General features: G+C 39.5%; 1 protein-coding gene across 1 annotated transcript; it reads right to left on the bottom strand.

Annotated features, from left to right (window-relative positions):
- Positions 1-5: 5 nt before the first annotated feature.
- On the bottom strand, positions 6-18174 carry nampt1 (nicotinamide phosphoribosyltransferase 1). The gene is made up of 11 exons (XM_014970866.2): positions 18022-18174; positions 11885-12041; positions 10910-11013; positions 10423-10551; positions 7392-7550; positions 6527-6663; positions 4136-4361; positions 3936-4055; positions 3717-3857; positions 3478-3612; positions 6-3328 (listed from the first exon to the last, which is right to left on the bottom strand). The coding sequence occupies exons 1-11, from the start codon at positions 18073-18075 to the stop codon at positions 3215-3217; spliced, it is 1476 nt and encodes a 491-aa protein (XP_014826352.2). The 5' UTR covers positions 18076-18174; the 3' UTR covers positions 6-3214.
- Between the last annotated feature and the right edge of the window lie 293 nt (positions 18175-18467).

Raw genomic sequence — 18467 nt, 5'->3', positions numbered from 1 at the left:
AGGAAGCATTTCAAACCAAGAGGGTGGCATTTTTAATCAGTGTATTGTTGACAATATAGCAAGTTATGTTAGTTAAAATCTCAGTTGTGTTGGGGAAAAAAAAAGAAAAAAAAAAGAATTTGGAACAACATATACATACGATTAAATCAACGTAAAAGAAAAATCTAAATTATTCACAACCACTTTTTTTTTTTTTTTCTTGCTCCATCCATTACACAACACGGCATTCACACAGGACTACGCTCACACAGAAACTAAAAGGCTCCGACGGCCCCAGAAACAGTCGCGCCGGCCGGTTCCGTCGAGCCGTTTTGGATATTCTTCTGTTGGTACAAAAATGGTCATTCTGACAAAAATAATAAATCGCATCTAGTCTGGTCATCCATCCACCTAGCCGTCCCTCTCTGCTTTCGGTTGCGCCCCCTTGTTTTATGTACAAGTGAGAAGGCAGTATGGCCGCACTGTTTGTAAATAAGGATATTTACTGATATCTCTTTTTATTTTTTTAATTTTCTCCCTAGTCGTACAAAATAATATTTTTCTGAGGTAAGAACCGAGACAGTATCAAAATAGTAAAATAATATTTTACTAAATGCACCTCATATTTGGAAAAGAAAACAACTATGGTCATTAAAACTGAATTACGGCGATAAAAGAGCAGCAACAACAGATGGGTAATAAAAAAATAAAAAATAAAATAAAACTAGCAGGTCAGAAGCTGTGATCTTCAATGTGTTTCAACAGTTTCATATCTGAGCCAAACTCAAGACACGGGAGTCGGGAGACATCGCAGTTTCAGTTGAATGCTAACGCTAATTAGCATTGAACCCAGTATGACCGATGCACCTAAAAATGGCTGATTTTCAGCTTGATCGCCACTGACTCCAAACTGACGTGTAAAAACCAATCGATTTCTGACGAGTGAGTCCACCATACCAAAGCGCTACAAGGCTGCAGTAAAAACACTCTTTGGCGTAGATGCTGTTACTGAACAAAGTCAGTGGAAGCAGAGCGATGTCAGAAGTTATTAAAAAGAAATAGCCTTGTCTAACACATCTAGGGTTCATTTTGGCAGAGAGAAAGAAAGACTCTCAGGAGATAACAGGAAGGCTAAACAGAGAACTAAGTTTTTTTTTTTTTTTTTTACCCTGTTACATTTTGGCCTGTCATGGAAGATAGTGGATTTGGAAATCCTGACAGATTTCAAGCAAATACACAAGAAAATGACAGTTTTAGTAATTATAATTATGCTAACCAAGCTATGTGTAACAGAAGATGCTAAATATAGCTTAAAATGTCAATTCGAAATTTTGTGTCATTTAAAAAAATGAGTTAAACCTTGTTCAACAGTGGTCCATCTAACACATGCACACAGTGTGACGTCACCTCTTCTAATACACGTTGTACTGAACAGGCAAAAATCATATATTGTCAGGTCAAAGCTATACAAAACCAGAAATAGGTGCATCGCCACTAACTGTGGTCAACAAAGCGATACCGCACCGAGTCATGAATTTGACTTGGTGGAACATAAAAGAATCAGAGGAACTTTTGCAGCTGCTAATATGCAGCTGGTGTAAAATGAGGAGGTTCGAAATATCACGGGAATTAACCTAATCGTCACAACCAGCTGCTCTGTCCGGAAAGCTCCCCTCAAATATTGTGCTTCCTGTGATGTCACCGGCTCCGAGTTCCTCTGAAATCCCCCTGCAAGCTCTTCAACAAAGTGAAAGTCCAACACTGGAAAGCGGGTCAACAAAGCACAGAAGAGCCATCGAGGCCTGGAAGAGCGGGCGACTCGGAGCAGATGGCGAGCGAACCGAGCCGATGGGTAAATGGGCATTCAATTCAACGGACAGCTTTGTTGACTGACTTAAGGCAGTGATACTGGAGGTCTGCTGACCTGCTCGACTAACTATAAAAAGACCGTGTCCCTCCCCTACTCCCCCCCCCCGCTTACAGACTCAAAGGCCGACAAACTCTTTGTGTCCTCTAATCCTTCCATCAACAATTGCATTTGCATAAAGGAATACGACACAGTTGTTTAAAGGAAGAAAAATACCTGTACGCACACTCACAAACAAACACACGTATCAGGACAGACACTTAACACACATTTCAGCCAGGAACCAGGAAATTAGAATCATTCATGAACACAACGTCATCGTCATCATTATCGTCATCTTCATGCCAGTGAAGAGAACTTTTGAGATGTATATATATCTTTTTACATCATCTTACACAAAAGGCTGTGCATTAGCCATCATGAAGATCGAGCAAATTTTGAAATTCCGTATTCATACACGCAAAAAACCGCAAACATTCTGAATGGATACTTTATTTTCACTCGAGATTGTGGCTTTGAACTGGATCTTCGTGATGAGAATGCACTGCGGGCAAAACATAATGGGACACAGAGACGATCGTTCCTCTACCTTCGGCGATGCGTCCGTGTTGGCAGCGCACACGCAACTACAGTTTAGGCTGCGACGATTAATTAAAAAGCAGGACAATTTGGAAAATGACGTGACATTACCATCTATAGTTACAGTTAAAGGGTTTAGGATTAACTGCTACCGAGGTGACGCGAAACATGAATAATTAACGTATTTCAGTGTTTTCAGTGCACAGCAGTTCACAAGGATCATCAGTTCTTCCTTCACATAGAGGGCAAAGCGAAGCCGCTTCAAATTTGTGGCTTTTTTTTTTTTCATTTTCTGTACAGAACGACAACGCAGAAGTGTTACTGCTTTCCCTCTGTTGCAATCCGCCTCGGTCGGGGCACACCGCCCCGTCAGCAGCCGGCTAAACACATTCAGGGAAGCTGCGAAGTATTCTGGCCTAACAGTGCAACAACAAGCTGAAATTCAATTTGAGGCAGCAGCACATTGACGCAGCTGGCTTTGATAGTATTTATTGTATGCCTTCTTACTTCTTGTACTACCTCGCTTTCCTTTAGGAGGAGTTCTGTTAAACTTTATAAACTAGTTTCCAAATTTTTAACCTCCTAAAACTTCCTCAGAATTTCGGAATTCACATTAAAATTTTTTCTTAAAAAAATCTTCAGGGCGTTTTATGTTTTCAGGAACGTTTTTTTTTTTTTTGTAATTTTAAATGCCTCCATTTTTGATGGTGAAGGGTGAAAAGGTGAGGATCTGGGAGTACGACTTCTTTTAGGCTTTAGAACATGTCGGGGGGCCTGGGGAGGCCGCGCTCAGTGCAGCAGCTCCTCAAGCTCGCCGTCTTTCAGCTTGGCATTGTCTCTGACTTCATCAAATGTGTAGTTCTTCACAATCTTCCCGTTCTGAAACACCGTGTGCAACAGGTCCTGAAAAAAAAAAAAAAAAAATCCCTTGTACTTCTACTTCACAATTGGTGTGTGCCTATAAAACAAGACGGCGATTTATTGTTTTAAAGTGACAAAATGTACAAAATCTCAAGGGGTGTGATTATTTTTTAAAGTCTTTCCAAACTCACCACTCCATACTCCTCCAGATCCCCCTTGCCCTCCTCCAAAGTGACAAAATCTCCGCTCGGCGTCCGGTGCAAAGACAGGCGACCTTTCTTTGACCTCTTGTTGGGGTCTGCCACCGGATCCTTGAACACATTCACCTGAGAAACCACACACACACACACAAAAAAACAATCTTTTGAGTCAAAGCATGAACGTGTTGAGGGTTATCGCACGTTATATTCAGTAGTTTGCGAACACTCACCCCCAGCCCGTTTGTCACCACGTAGCTGCATTTGAATGAGCAGTTGAGCAGATCTCTGGTCAGTTTTTGCAACAAAGCCCCTCCGGATCCAAAGGCAATGTTCTCGATGGACCACATGTGTTGTTTCATACCCTCCACTATCTGATGAAACACACCCACAGCGTAAACTCGCGTGTTGAAACCGTGAATGTCTATACCGATATATCCAAGAACTCTTACCTCCTGCAGTGTGTTGATATCGACTCCGTCTCCTTGAATGACTCTGATGTAAGGAGGCAGCACTTTGAAACCTTTAGCGTTCTCGTGCGTCGGAAACTTCTTGCCCAGTATCTCCAAAACCTGACGGCATTAAAGGCACTGTTAGCGGCACGTTTGAAAGGGATGTCTTACCAGCTTGTTAAGATTTCTGTTATGTGGACCTTCAAAACCGTGTCCAGCGGGTTTCCCGAGTCCGGTCGGACGACCAGCGGGGCGTCTGCGCTGCGGGTCTCTATCAGCGGCCGCAGGTCCTCTCCCCAGATCTTCTCGCAGGCGTTGTAGATGTCGTAGCTGTCACTGACGATGGACACAGGCACGCTGGGGAACTGCTTGATGATGTGCTCAAAGGCGTCTTTTTCATGGTCCTTCCCCCATGCTGTTATGGTGCTGCAGAGAGGATTGCTTTTAGCTTTTGACGTTGTTGCAATTCAGAGAGCAGTGTTATATAGTGGTTGGCAAAATAGCTAAGGCTCAAACTTTGACGGATTGTACTTGGATTTTAAGAGATAACCCGACTGGAAAGAGTGCCTAACTGTTGTATTGTAATATATGCAAATTATTATTACTGTAAAAATTACAACTACATGCTATAATCTAGTAAAACATTAAGACGTAGATGGATTTTACCCCAACAGGGATCAGGTTATATACTGAGCAGTTTTGAAAATGACATGGTTTTGATTAAAGCATATTCAAGTGTTTGAATTGTCAAATCAAAGTCCAGGCCTCAATTCAAATTGGTTACAAAATGCATGCCACACTTTTTAGATTTTTATCTGTACAAACACTTTAAAACCACAAATTATTTTCCTTCCACTCCCAAATATCACAGCTAATTCCTGGGGAAATCTCAACAAAACACAAAAGCTTAAGGCCAATCAGCACTCTACAGCTCAAAAAGCCAGAAGGATTAAGATGCACTAAAATGAATGGAAAAGAACTAAAAGAAGAAAAGACATTTACCATCCAGAACCCTTCATTTAACACACAGAAGACGAAAACAATCTGCTGCAACAAACATTAAAAGCAGGACACTGTGTATTGAAATACTCCCTAAAAAAAAAAAAAAAAAAAAAAAAATCAAGCTAGAATCACATGACATCAATAAAATTGCACTTCTACAGGCTTTCCAGAAGAGGGCAGTGTACACCATCTGTTAAAGACAAATTAACCTTTGAGATTTTATTCAGGCCATTACAGGCATAAACACTGTAGCTTAAGGTTAGAAAAAACCCTAGTCACTCGCAGGGTCACAGTGTTGCATAAGAAAATGATCAAGTTCATCTCATAAGCAAAGAAATTTGAAGTGCAAGACTAACATATTGTTATTTTATGTCAGGCTCAAGTTCTCTAAAGCTATAAAACTGATTTGAAAATGATTTTTTTAACAGAATGAAAGTGCTATTTTCTTACTTTCAGTTTTACATACAAATTAAAGTGGAATTTTCCAGCGACTCCTCCCAGTGAGGAAGAAATGAAACAGATTTTATAACGGGGCCATTACACAGGAACTGCTGTGACAACCCAAGCCAACATCCCAGAACAACAGAAAAAAGTTTCTTTTTTTTTTTTTTGGGAGAGCAGTGACTGTCCTGGTGGAGTGTTTGCACGGGGGCAAAACTAAAGGCTTCCAGCTGACTTCCAGCCAATCAGAGCCACGCTCCGTAAATTAATCTGAAGAACAGGATAATAAGTGTGTGAGGGAAACTGAGTAAATTAGCACCAACTTAAGTCATGCTGTGTTAATTTTCTTTCTGGGAAGAGAGATTCCCACGACAAAAAATTTTGACAGAAAAGTGTTTAGTAGGATATATTTTCTCTTTTGAAAACTAATTTAAAAGAGTTGCAGCTTTTCGGAATAATGTGGATCACTGTATCTGCATAGGACACTGAAGATGTGTGTCAACTCTATACTTGTACGAACATGTAAAGCTAAAATGTGGCCATTACTGGTAATTAAATAAGAATTCTCAAGATGTGAAAATGTAATGATTTAAAGCTGAATTTAGCACTTGGGAAGAAACTTGTCATTATTGACAGGAAATGTTCTACATAACTAATAACCTTATTCAGTTTGTTACATCCAAGGATATCCTTGGATAGACGAGAACATGCTAAGTTAGCATATTGGCTAACTGTAAAATTTAAGCTAAGGATAGCATAAAGCCACTGCTAGCATGACAGATAGTCTCCACTACTGTTAACTAACATGCTAGTAGCAGTGCTAACATTTTAGCTTACAAGCTACTGTTTGCAAAGCACTGTTGGTCAACATGCTATTTGTACCTTGCTAGGTAATACTAGCATTTTAGCTAATGTGAGCATAGCAGCCAACTTTATGAGATGACACACATAACTCAAAGACATTTAAGTCTAATAGATGCTAGCATATTTTTCATGCTAGCATTAACCAAATAAAGGTCAAAGCTAATGCGTTTTGAGCCCAACTTATCGACAAACTATTTTATTATAAAGTGGGAGTCACAATCAAAATGTCTTCAGGAATATTTCACTTTAAAATCTATAAAACCTTGAGAGACGTGTTTGTTTACCTGTGCTCAGCTGCAGGTACTGAAAAGCCTGGCACTGGGTCCTTGGTGCCGTAGTACTTCTTAATGACTCCGATGCCGGCCACCGTGTCTGTGCCCTTGAAGTTCACCAAATGAGCGGAGGCTCCAATGCCTGCAGTCTGTGAATGATGAGCAATATTTTCAGCATTTTCTGTAACACAGTACTAATTCACGAAGATTAAAAAAAGAGAGAGAGAAATAATGGTTTTAAGCTTCGCTTTGACATAAAAGTATAAAACACAGCCAAGTTAGCTACGCTTTTGTCAGCTGTCTTACAATATTTGAGTGTGAAATAACGTTCTGAAGAGATTTGAAGATAGAATATTGTGAATTTATCATATTTTTCCTCTTTCAGTTACGGCAAAGGTGACTAACTCCAGTCCTTAAGAGTTGACTAAGCTTGAAATCAAATGGATGACATACTTAATAAAAATGTCACCCAGCTCTGCAGAGACGGAGAGAAAGATTTTCAGTAGCTAACAGGAAGGCTGAGTACGGCAGAGTAACTCAGATTTATCATTTTGAACTTCTATCTGCTCTGGAAATCTTAGAAAATATGCATTATATACAGCATACACACTGAGATAGCTATAAATTCATCAAGTAAAGCTAACCACACAAATGTAAAATGCTTAAAGTTTCCAATACACCTTTAGTCATTTTGTCTTTGTTTTAAAATAGCAGAGCGTGATGTTGCCCCTGGACTTAATATAACTAATGCAATTATGGCGTAAATGAAACTACAATGATTGGAAGACAAAAGCTGTCAAAAAAAAAAAAAAAGCGATTTTAAATCGGCAACTCAAACCAAAAGTATTAAGATATATCTTTTATCATTTATTCGTACCTCTTGTGAAGACACACCCCTGTAGCCAAAGTCATGCAGTTTATACTCCAGTCCCTCCAGGTTCCCAGAAGTCTCCATGAGGTACTTGGCAAGGATCTTCTTTTGCTCTCTGGAGTTGGTCGCCACTGTAATCGGGTACCAGATCTGAACAAGAATAGTCTGATGGGAAGAAGAAAAAAAGTTTTTATAGACTTATGTGGACACGATCTGAAAAATTCTTACTACGCAACAGCCTGGTTTTACTGTGCTCACTGGAACTAAAGCCTAAAACTAACAGGCGCTAGAGGGATGAAAGCTGAGAGCACTTTCACACAAGGCCGACTGTGAAGGGAAAATGCATTCCTTGATGCTTCATGCTTCGATAGCAGAGTCAGTGATTGGATGTAAAAACAAGTCGCTCATCTGCTGGATGGGAAATTTCATAAACAGTTATATAACCAAAATGCCTGCGTGTTTGTATAGGTCTTCGCCCACGTACTTTGGAATAAATGCAAATTGTTCACCAGCTTTATAGTACAGATCAAATTTATTATCAATTACTAATTTTTCTTTTTTTTTTTTTTCTTTTTTTTTTAAGAAGTTTGACAGGCAGATGTCTCTTCTGGGGTAAATAAAATAATAAAATTCTCTATTTCTGAGGACTATATCAAGATTTAACACATTTTTAAATTAAAAATATATCCCATGCTTTGTTGTTCTGGTTTCAATACTCTCAAATCAAAATGTACAAAAGCGAAATTTGATGCATTTAACAAATACGATTGGAAAAGAATCACAACTTTTCAATGCCTGATTCAGTGCCGATTGAAATCTCTGCGACTGGTTTGATTCATCTCTGACATTTACAAAATAGTCGACACTTGGTTTTTAAGTGCGCCGCACCTGCAGGTGTTAACCTGCTCAAAGTGGGCGGAGAGAACGCGCACATGGGAGAGCGCTTCCAGGGAAATAATCAGAAATGACGGAATCTGTGGAAGAACCTGCTGTGTGAAACTACTTGGCGGCTCTATGCTCTTTTTTTTTTTTTTTTTTGGAATCGATCCATTTAGCAACTGGAACTTTAACTTGAAGTACCTGTTGCTAATTTTTCCAAGCTAACCAACTTTTTTTTTTTTAAATTGGACCAAAGTCCACTGTTCAAATTCATTGCTCTTACGATTTAGTGTAAAGATGTCACTCTTATCTGTGGTTCTCCAGCAGTGAGCTGTGGGACCTTTTTTTTTATTACCATCCTCATTACTGTAAATAGTAGCAAGATAAACCACCCACACCTAACTTTAATGAGTTGTTGAGTGAGCCTACGGTAATATTGATAAGACAGTTATTTAGGTCGTGCAGAACTCGGGGGAGGAGTTTATCCTTTAACATCACAGCAGATAAAAAAAAGAGTAATAAGAGCTACAGAGTTTAGAAGAATGGATAAACTCACATGTAAAAAGAAACGGGGGCTGTTGCCAAATTATCGGCTTTTGATTTTCTCAACGGAGATTTCACACCCCGGCCTGGACGGAGCTTGAGGAATTAGCTGGGTGATCTAGTTGTGCCTGCATTTTCACATCAGTGCAGGTTCTGAACGCGACTCGGAAAAATGGGAGATTTTGATCAGATGTTTAAAGTGAGAAAACATCATCTGTGTAGAAAGTATAGCAAGCAAAAAAAAAAAAAAAAAAAAAAAGTTCCTAAATCTTTCATGTAACTTTCCCTGCACACATTGTGCAGCGCGTTTCCGCCGTCCGACTCTCAGCAGGTCACATGCCTCCTCAAATATAAAAAACATCGCATGGACTCGTGACGGTTGGAGTTGCAGCGGAATTTGTGTTGTGCAGGGAAAAAAAAAATTATTACACGTCTCCTCGTTTGGTATCCTTAACCTGATTTTAGCCTCACGTGCAAACGCAGTCGCAAAAAAAAAAGAAAAAGAAAAAAAAAAAAAAAAAAAAGGCCCTCAGGCATTCCACATAACTTAGCCATTTCCAGGAAAAGAATAAAAGGAAAAAATGTAGAAAATAAAGAAGTTTTTGAAACATCCAGAAGATATTACAAAGGGAATAGAAAACAGAAGAGAGGACAGAAAGAGCCAGAAGCATTGACCCAGTGACGCAACCCAAGGACATCAAGATGACCGCCGAGGCTAATTTTACACCGGGCATGAATAATGTCTCCGTGTGTGCGAGCATGAAGGGGAGGGCGTGGGGTTGTGCTCAAGCGTGTGTTTATACGAGGAACAACACTCACAAGGTGTGCATGTGTATAATAAGTATGTGGGTGTGTTTGAGTGTCGTCACAATGTAAATTCCTACTACAACAGTCACAGTGTGCACATCCAAAAGTGGGCGTGGCTTCCAAGGTACACCTTCTCTTCCTGAAAGTTCAAAATCTGTTTGAGAAACCTCTGAGAGCGACGAGCAAAAACTTCATTGCAAAAGGAAACGAGAAACAGACGTTAGAGGAGGGGGCCCGATTAAATATTACTCATGCTGCTCGAAGTCAGTTCAGCCAAGTCGCAGTTGCGGCGCCTGTTCGCCGAGAATGACACATCGGTCCCGTTTCTAAAAACCAGAGCTACCAGGATGTGATTTCTCGCTGTTCATTATGAGAAAGCAGGATCCCCTGCGGCTCTTACATGGTGCCGTTTCACGAAGACGCCAAAATTCTTGGAAGGAAAGAAGCAAATTGACCAAAAAAAAAAAAAGATGCTTATGAACAATGTGTTCCAAATGATCTGTGGTTCAGTCGGGTTTAGAAGAGTTTTAAAGAGGACAACGCTGGCAGAAGCAGCAAGCGTTTAGCTTTTAAGGTTTGTCTTTATTGAACACAAGTCTAATTAAGTTGTTTAATGTGACGAGTAGCAAAAATTTACAGCCATTTTAAGATGGAGCAGGAACCATTGGAAACACTCCTGCGGCGACAGTCCAGTATGGAAAAAACTAAACGCAAATTCATAGAGAATGACCGTCTGAAATAGATCACAACAGAAAATCAGACGGCATAAACATGAATATGGGACTTCAGAGAAACTAAGCAAAGCTACCTCCACCCAGTTAGTGAGCCAGTAGCATTCGGGATCTGTGCTCTCCACTGTGAACAAAACATTGCCTCTGGGAATGACGCTTCCTTCTGGCACTGCCTTGATTTCGATGGGAAGATGGCCGTTGTATTTCTGCAAAAAAAAAGCAAATATCCCTGTCAGAACGCTGGAGCCGCTTTTATGCTGCATTTACTTCAGCTTTGCAAAAAAAATCTACAAATGTTTTAGATGGTTTTAGAAGTCATGAATTCCACCTTAAACACAACATTCTGGAATACAGGAATGCTTTTAGGTCAACAACTGCAGAGCGGAGAAAAATAGAAACGATGATTGATGATATTTGACAACTGTTTCCCTCTCTAAGGTTCAAAAACTCCTTACTAAACAAACAAAAAAAAAAAAAGACGACTTTAATAATTATAATTTGAGTGAAAAGGAAGGAAATAAGTAAATTAAGGCAAAAATGAGTAAATAAACAGCAGTTCCTTACCTCCAAAATATAAGTCCAGCCTTTCTCATTAAAAACATCATCCTGGAAATGTTCCCTGTACACCTCCTTTGCTTCCTGGATCTTCTCTGGAGTCACTACCTTTCCTGAGGAGGAGGGGGAGGGGAAAGAAAGGGAGTAAAGGATGAGGAAAGAGGACAGAATACAGGCAACAAGTCATTAGGACGCTAATCTGTCGTTTATTACTTTCAAGGCTTCCTGTGCGTGCCGACAGGGCGTTCTCGTCCAATATTACACGCAAACACGCCACAAACCTACATGTATGATTCCGAGTCTGAACCGCTTTTTAAAATACAGAAGAGGGAGGAGACAGGTGAAACGTGAAAAGGAGAATTTGACTTTTTGGGGTAAATGTATTTGGCTACGTGGAGAGAACTGAGCATGCCACAAAAAAAAAAAAAAAAAAACCCTCAAACTTTTAAAGTTTGCAGAATTTACATTGTACCACCACATTTTTCAGAGTTTACTCGATAATAATAAAAAATAAAAAGCAAAAAATGTATCGTTCTCCTTTCATTCCACGCCCCGCTCTTGGCTTCTTTCTGGCGTTCGCCGACGGTTCTTTGATGGCCGGCCTTGTCGCTGAGCGAGGCGAGACGCTCGGCGTGGACAACGCGTCTTTCTCCTTCCAACAGTGAGGCGGCAGCTGTGCTTTTGTGTCCCGTTCTCTGTGTTCTCCCTCTCTCTCCCCCTCACCTCTGCCGCCACACCGTGAAATCCTCTTAAGAAGCAGGAGGCAGAGGCTTTCTTTCTGTTGATCACTGCTCATGTCTCTCAGGAACTCTTTGGAGCATCAGACTTCACCTACTTTAGTTAATAATTAGAGCAAGTAGTCTTTTTATGCCGAGTTCAAGGTTGCTTTTCATCATTTTTTTATGTTTTGGTTGCTTGAAGTTTTTGATGGTGTTTATTAGAGAATTTAACTTGTAGTGCAAAAAAAAAAGAGAGGAAACGTACCTTTTAAGTATTTGTGAAGGATGTACTGCAGGCCGTAAAAGACGGTTTTGTCATATTTGACTTTTCTGCTTTTGCTGGGATCCGTCCTTTTCTCGCGGCACTCGAAGTAGGAGTACACTTTACTTGTGTTGGGGGGGTACTGTTTGTAATGAGTCACCTGTCGAGACACAAATACAATTTTATGTGATTTAATGAAGATTGCCTCTCTAAACACCGTCAGGAAGAAAACATAAAAAAAATAAAAAAATAAAAAAAACGGGAAGAAGCCTCATGAACTCTGATCACACACTTCCTTCCCTTAGTTATTAGCTCATTAAAAAGCTTCACAATGCAGGATTTCAAAACTGCTATAACTCACAAACACAAACTGGGACATATTATTACATTATAACCACAAATTGGTCCCCCTGAGCTCAGCTTATGTGTAATGTAGGGTAGATAGTGTCACATAAATCCCAATGCAAACTGATTAAATTTGTGACTGCAATGTCATAACCTGTACAGAAGTTCAGAGTGTAAATACTTATGCAACAAGCTCTACTACTGACGTGCAAAAGGAGAGGTGAGTGTTGTTTTGTGTGGCTTTTAAGTTGAGGTGTGCATATTGAGTCACAACAGGAAGAGCAGAAATAACTCTGATGGTACACCTGAAAAAAAGAAAAAAAACGTCTCATCTGGAATGATAGATGCACTAATGACCTGAGATTGGAATATTCTTAAAAAGCAGACCCTCATCCGTCGTCAAAAAAGAAAAAAAAAAAAAAAAAAAAAAAAAAATCTCTTACAAAAACGTCACAATCAGAACAAAAACGTGTCGGATTTTCAACCTTCTCCTCCGTCCCGACCGCGCCATTGTTCGCGGAGGGAGTTCTGCGTGCTTCATGCGGGATCCTCTAATCTACGGCAAACAAGCAAGCGTCCAAACTCGAACTCAGCGGCATGTAAACTTAAGTAAACAGTCTGAGACGTGTCCGGGCGTGTTTCAAACAGAGACTGAAAATAAAGGATCATGCTCTGCCAGATGGCTGGTGCCACGCGGGCATCAATTAAATCTCAAATGAGTACAAAAATGTCCTCGGGGTCCTGCTGGAGGATTCAATGATTTAACCGTTTTGGCGCCACAGCACAGAATCCGCTCCCTGCATTTTGTAGCTGCTGAGAAGAAAACGGTAGACGGAGATTTACGAGTGAACGAATGAGTCAAAGAGTAATTAAGAGCAGAAGACGGCATTCCCTCGACTCAAAGTCGCACGTTTGTCCTTCAGTCGGCGACAATCTCTGAGGGATAAAATAAAAGAGCCTAATTTTGCACATGACAGGTAGATTAAAGATGGGGAGGAAGTAATGGAGCGGCTCCCAGGCCCCGGGTAAATGTCAACGAACTACTGAGTTTCTTTGACCTTACCGTGTCCTTTCCGTGGAGCTTTCGAGGACTCAAAATAGAGCCGAGACGCTGAACATGACACTGAGCCGGACCGCGTGAGCTCGTGTTCTGCTCCACGCGCCCAGATGTTTACCGGCACACAGCGTTTTCAAATTCAAAAACCTAGAAACCGGTGTATCGTCCAAGGGTAATAACCGTTTATCGGCTGCTGTAACAGGACACGAACGAAAAGTAATTGGGGAGCCGAAGGGAGGACATACTAGATCACAGCTCAGACTCCGTTTAGTTCATATGACAGATTTATTTAAGGAAGCAACATCGGCATGATCGGAACAAGACGGGTCAGAGGTGTCATGGTGTGTCGATAATCGTAAAGACGGCAACAATGACGATGTGTGGCGTTTCTTTTCTCCCTCAACTGTTCTGCGTTTGACTCATGGTGGCAGCATCATGCTGTGGGGGTTATTTTGATCAGGAGTAACAAGGAGAGTTGATGGTAAGATGGGTGGAGCTCTATATATATATATATATATATATATATATATATATATATATATAAATAAAATCAATTAAACTAGTTTAGAAAACTTTTTGCTTTCTGTTTTGTTACATCAGAGGGTTGCTTTGTATATCTGAAACTACACGTATGAGGATTCCCTTTCCGTTTGATGCCAACGCTGAACGGGAAATCGGCTGCGGGCGAAAACAGAACAACTCAAATAATTTGGTTTAATTACACCAAAACACAGAGCACTTGGCAGGTCAAACCAAGTACACGCGTACATGTTACTCCTCCGTTTTTTCTTTGTTTAATGCGACAGTTTCCACCCTCATGTTGACAATTCCCAAGATGCGAGTCAGATTTTTCCATGACTTCTAACTATTTTTCCAAGGATTCATAGGTGTTGTATAAACACCGCGCAGATGCACCCGTGGCGCGACACCGGACTTGTGTATCCAGACAAAAGGCACACTTTAATGGCTTTAATCAATAAATGCACAAGCTGCTTTGACTGACAAAACAACACATGCGCCGCACTTATTCTTTTGTGCAAGAGGCTCAAACTGATTCCAAATAAGCCTAAGAGAATGATTGTGTTTGGCTTAACCTTGTTTACCTTTTGCATGACTCAAAAGAAAGAAAGAGAAAACTGCACCTCTGCATCCACTTTTGTCTATTTAGACTAAACTTGGGCAAAGAATTAAGAGTTTATTTCAATAAAATTCAGCTGACATCACTGGTGTCGTTTATGCATCATTTTCTTCTGACTTCAAGGTACAAAATGTTCTTAGCCGTAATAACTGGAAATGTGACTAAGTTGGAATAGCTGTTAGACGTCCTTTTAATTGCATGCCGGAGAAAGTTCTCTCCTGCTGCTTGGAAAGTTGTGGAGTGCTGCCCCTCCCCGACCTGTTTCTTCACTCCATTAGTCATAAGGCTGAAAGAAGGCTCTTGCACTTATAATGCCTCGCTTACAAGAAAAATAATTTGATTTCTTTAGAAATAGTTTTAATCGCGTAAATTAAAGAGGGTAATGGCGTGGAAGGTAAAAAAAAAAAAGCGCCACCCACTGGTCTCACTAGATAACAGAATTTATTTTCTCTAAAAACTCCAGAGAAATGCATTACCCTCCAACTAAATTATACACTTACTGTAAATTTTTGCTCAAGCATATGAATCAAAATGATACAGGCGACATTATGCACCTGTATCAAATGAATCGATATCAATTTCTGCAATATAAAATGCTATATTATGAAATATAACTTGTATTAAGCTTGAAGTAATTCGTTCAACTTAAACATGTATTTTGTAGCTTTTATCTGAGACAGTTAATTTATTTCAGGAAAAAAGGAGATGGCAGTGAGAAACATTAATATTTGCATTTTAACTAGCAAAAGATACAACATGTTGGTTTCAGGAGCAAAATACTTATTCGGGTTTGCAGGAAAGCATAAATGTCTAAAGGGTAATAAAATCTCACCAGGGTTTATCGGTTCTCTGCTTAATGGGGTTTGTAGTTCTGTCAGAATATCACAAAACCTGTATTCCTCAACCAGACGAAACTACAAAACACACAAGAGCGTAACAACCGGAGACGCAATGACAACACAAAGTAAAAATGTAACCAAAACTAAATAGAATTTGGTTTATTTTTCCTACTTTTTAGTTCCTGGAGTGAGTTTTTTTTAATTTTTATTTAAATACACATTTAGTGATTGAAAAGCCCATTAATGTTACTTCATCAGCCACTTGAATCCCATCATGCTACATATTTATGCTCTTTTGGATAAATTGAATCATATTTTTCCTTAAGCTCATCATTCAGTAAGAAACCTTCACAGGGTGAGGCTCATTTATGATGCTATGCTATTATGAAATGAGCCATTACTTACAAAGTACATGACTTTTCCAGCCACACATTTACGTTGTTACCGTCAGACTCATCTTGGTTTCCTTTTCACACAAATGAAACCACAGGTGTGTAGTGCCGACCCATTTATCCTCTAGCATTTCCAGTATGAAGGTGAACTTGAAGCTAATTTGGATCATGTCACTTTTTATGGCCTGTGTGAGACACACTGTGTTTGAATTGATTTAATTCATTTGGCAGAGGTAAATCATTGATCATTAGTCACGACTCTTTTCTTAATTAAAAAACTATTTGTCCAAACATTTTATTGGTTCACTTAGTACGATAAAATATGATCTTAGATAGCTGCTGTTCATTATGACTTATGAACGCAAGATAGAAAAAAAGCTAATTAAAGGTCAAACACACTATAAGGTGGTCAAAATAGTTTGAATTTGAGCTACACCACAAAGCATACCTAAAACTAAACTGAAACTAAGGAAAGCAGAAAGCAAAACCAGTCCACCTTAAACCTTTAGCGACAAATGACTCAGTTTTAATTCTCCGTTTGCTATCCTGAAGATAAATTAATTTCTTGAAAATACATTTAAAACAATTTAAATGTATTTCAAACATTTAAATGTAAATGTTTAAGATACACACTTGCAGAGTACTCTGCAAGTGTGTATTTACTCCATTACACACTTCATGCAATGTAAGATCATGATCAGAAGCTTCGATGGTTTTGGTTTCTGCCATTTCTAACTTCGGGTATTTATTTATTTTTTTAATACTTCATTTTATTCTGAAGAATGTCACAAGATAGAAATTAATAATGAAATCTTTGCAATCTAGGTTCACGCTTTAAACTAACCTGATTTGATTACTGGGCTGATTTGCTGCAGAAAACATCTGACACTTGCCACATACTTCTGCTTTTTAATATGTTTCACAGGTTTTTACAAGGTTGTCATTTCAGTTTCATTAACAAACGCTTCTTTTTTCTTCCCAACGGTGGTGACATCAATTCCTAATAAATTCATTTTAAAGGTCCACGGTTAGCATTTTAGACATTAATAGTTTGGATAATTTTGCCTACTTTCACATAGCCTCTCTAGATCTAGAACATAAGAAACTAGATCTAGGTTATTTTGATGTATATTATATATATTTGTAATTATTTATATAAAAATCCTGCAGTTCTGGGAGTAGTCAGGAATGCTATTGGCTAAAGAACCTAAACTAATTTGTCCAAAAATGTTAGGAAATACAATTGATCTAAATGGTTTTTAAAAAAGGGGAAACATTTTTACACCTTATGGCTTCATTATAGAGAAACTTCACCTCTCTGTTGACATGTAACATATTTTCTAATACAGGTTTTTATTTGTAAGTGTTAATATACTGTGCTAAACAAATTTACATTTCTTAAAAAAGATTTCAACACTATTCAGTGACTGGACTCTTAAGTTTAAACTGGATTTTTAAAAATATTTATCATTTTCTCATTAAAAATAATATACATCACAGCTTAATTTTACCATAATGTGCCCGTTAGCTAGTTAGTTTTTGCTTGGGATTATGCACTCATCATCAGCATCCTGTTGTCACATGACCTGTGCATGGAAACCACTGGCTACGTGCTGTAAAATCATGACACGCACATTTGGTCTGTGTACATTGTAATTAAGAGTCGGTGTTTTATTTTGCCATTACAGCCTCCATTACCTTAAGCGGTAACTGGGGTATAAAATTTCCGAGCGGATAAATAAATAGCACGACTTTGGACCCAAGGCAACCATGCTGGCACGAAAATGAAATTGGTGCGTTTTGCTTTTAACTTTCAGTTTTGTTTTCTCGAAAGTCACTCCAGGTTAATGTTTCACCACCGATAGACAGACTTTGCCCAAGTGTGGCTAACCCGGACAATTCGCAAAGCACTTGGTAGCTTTTGGCCAACATTAGCTTTATATATATATATATATATATATATATATATATATATATATATATATATATATATATATATATATATATGTCAATCCCCTCTTTCAACCTCTTGCGGTCTCTGTAAGCTAACTGGCTAATTCAGCTAGCTGAATACAACCATGACCAGATGAGCCGATTGGGAACCGACTCCATAAAAGCAGCAGCCGCCCAGGGTGGGAGTCTGCTAGCTCACAGAGAAATGCCGCCCGTCTGGATTTCTCTCTCGGCGGTACAAGTGCTCCCCTCCTCCAGCTCATTATGCCTGCGCTATCCCGAAAGACACCGGCCACGCAGAGCAGCGTGATGGCCTTGGGTATGGTGATGAAACCACCTTGACTTGATCAATTTCCATTCCGTGCTCACCTCGCTCCCACCCGGCCTCCCCTCCGAACCCATCATGGATACCGTACCTTGTAGGAGTCGGTCGCTAGCAGTATGTTGAAGTCGGTTTCTCTCGGCTCCATCTTCCCCTCCTAGGTTGTAAGTCGCGGCTGTCAGTGTGTTGTGTTGCGCGCCCTACTGCCAGAGGCACCAGAAAGTGAGGGGAGGAAGGACAAGCGGACGTAACCGGGCGGGGGAAGGGGCGGACGCTGTGTCGTCACAAACTCTCCGGCAACTCTCGTTTATGTTCGGGAGTCCCTCGGCTTAAACAAAGATCGTGTATCTTTACAAAGAAATCTCAACACTTTTTCTTCTATAACCCTTTGAGACAATGTTAACTTTTTCGATTTAGAAAAGGAAATACCCTTCCTATCCCACTTTTTAAATTTTTAAGTATGTAATTTTGAAACAACTAGCTTTTGCAACAAAAAAGAAGCACAAATGTCCAAATTCTGCAATAAATAAATAATTAAAT

This window comes from Poecilia mexicana, unplaced genomic scaffold (assembly GCF_051168715.1).
Source record: "Poecilia mexicana isolate PSO_F unplaced genomic scaffold, ASM5116871v1 scaffold_23, whole genome shotgun sequence".
In the NCBI taxonomy this organism is placed as follows: domain Eukaryota; kingdom Metazoa; phylum Chordata; class Actinopteri; order Cyprinodontiformes; family Poeciliidae; genus Poecilia; species Poecilia mexicana.
The sequence above is the reverse complement of the archived record's forward strand: the minus strand, read 5'-3'. Positions and strand labels throughout refer to the sequence as shown.

Bases quoted from the DNA above. Each gene is read 5' to 3' on its own strand.
- nampt1 (XM_014970866.2), bottom strand. From the start codon at position 18,075: ATGGAGCCGAGAGAAACCGACTTCAACATACTGCTAGCGACCGACTCC. The intron at 12,042-18,021 runs GTACGGTATCCA...GTGTCTCGACAG, and splicing joins TAGCGACCGACTCCTACAAG to GTGACTCATTACAAACAGTA. The intron at 10,552-10,909 runs GTAAGGAACTGC...TTTTTTTTGCAG, and splicing joins GCTGGACTTATATTTTGGAG to AAATACAACGGCCATCTTCC.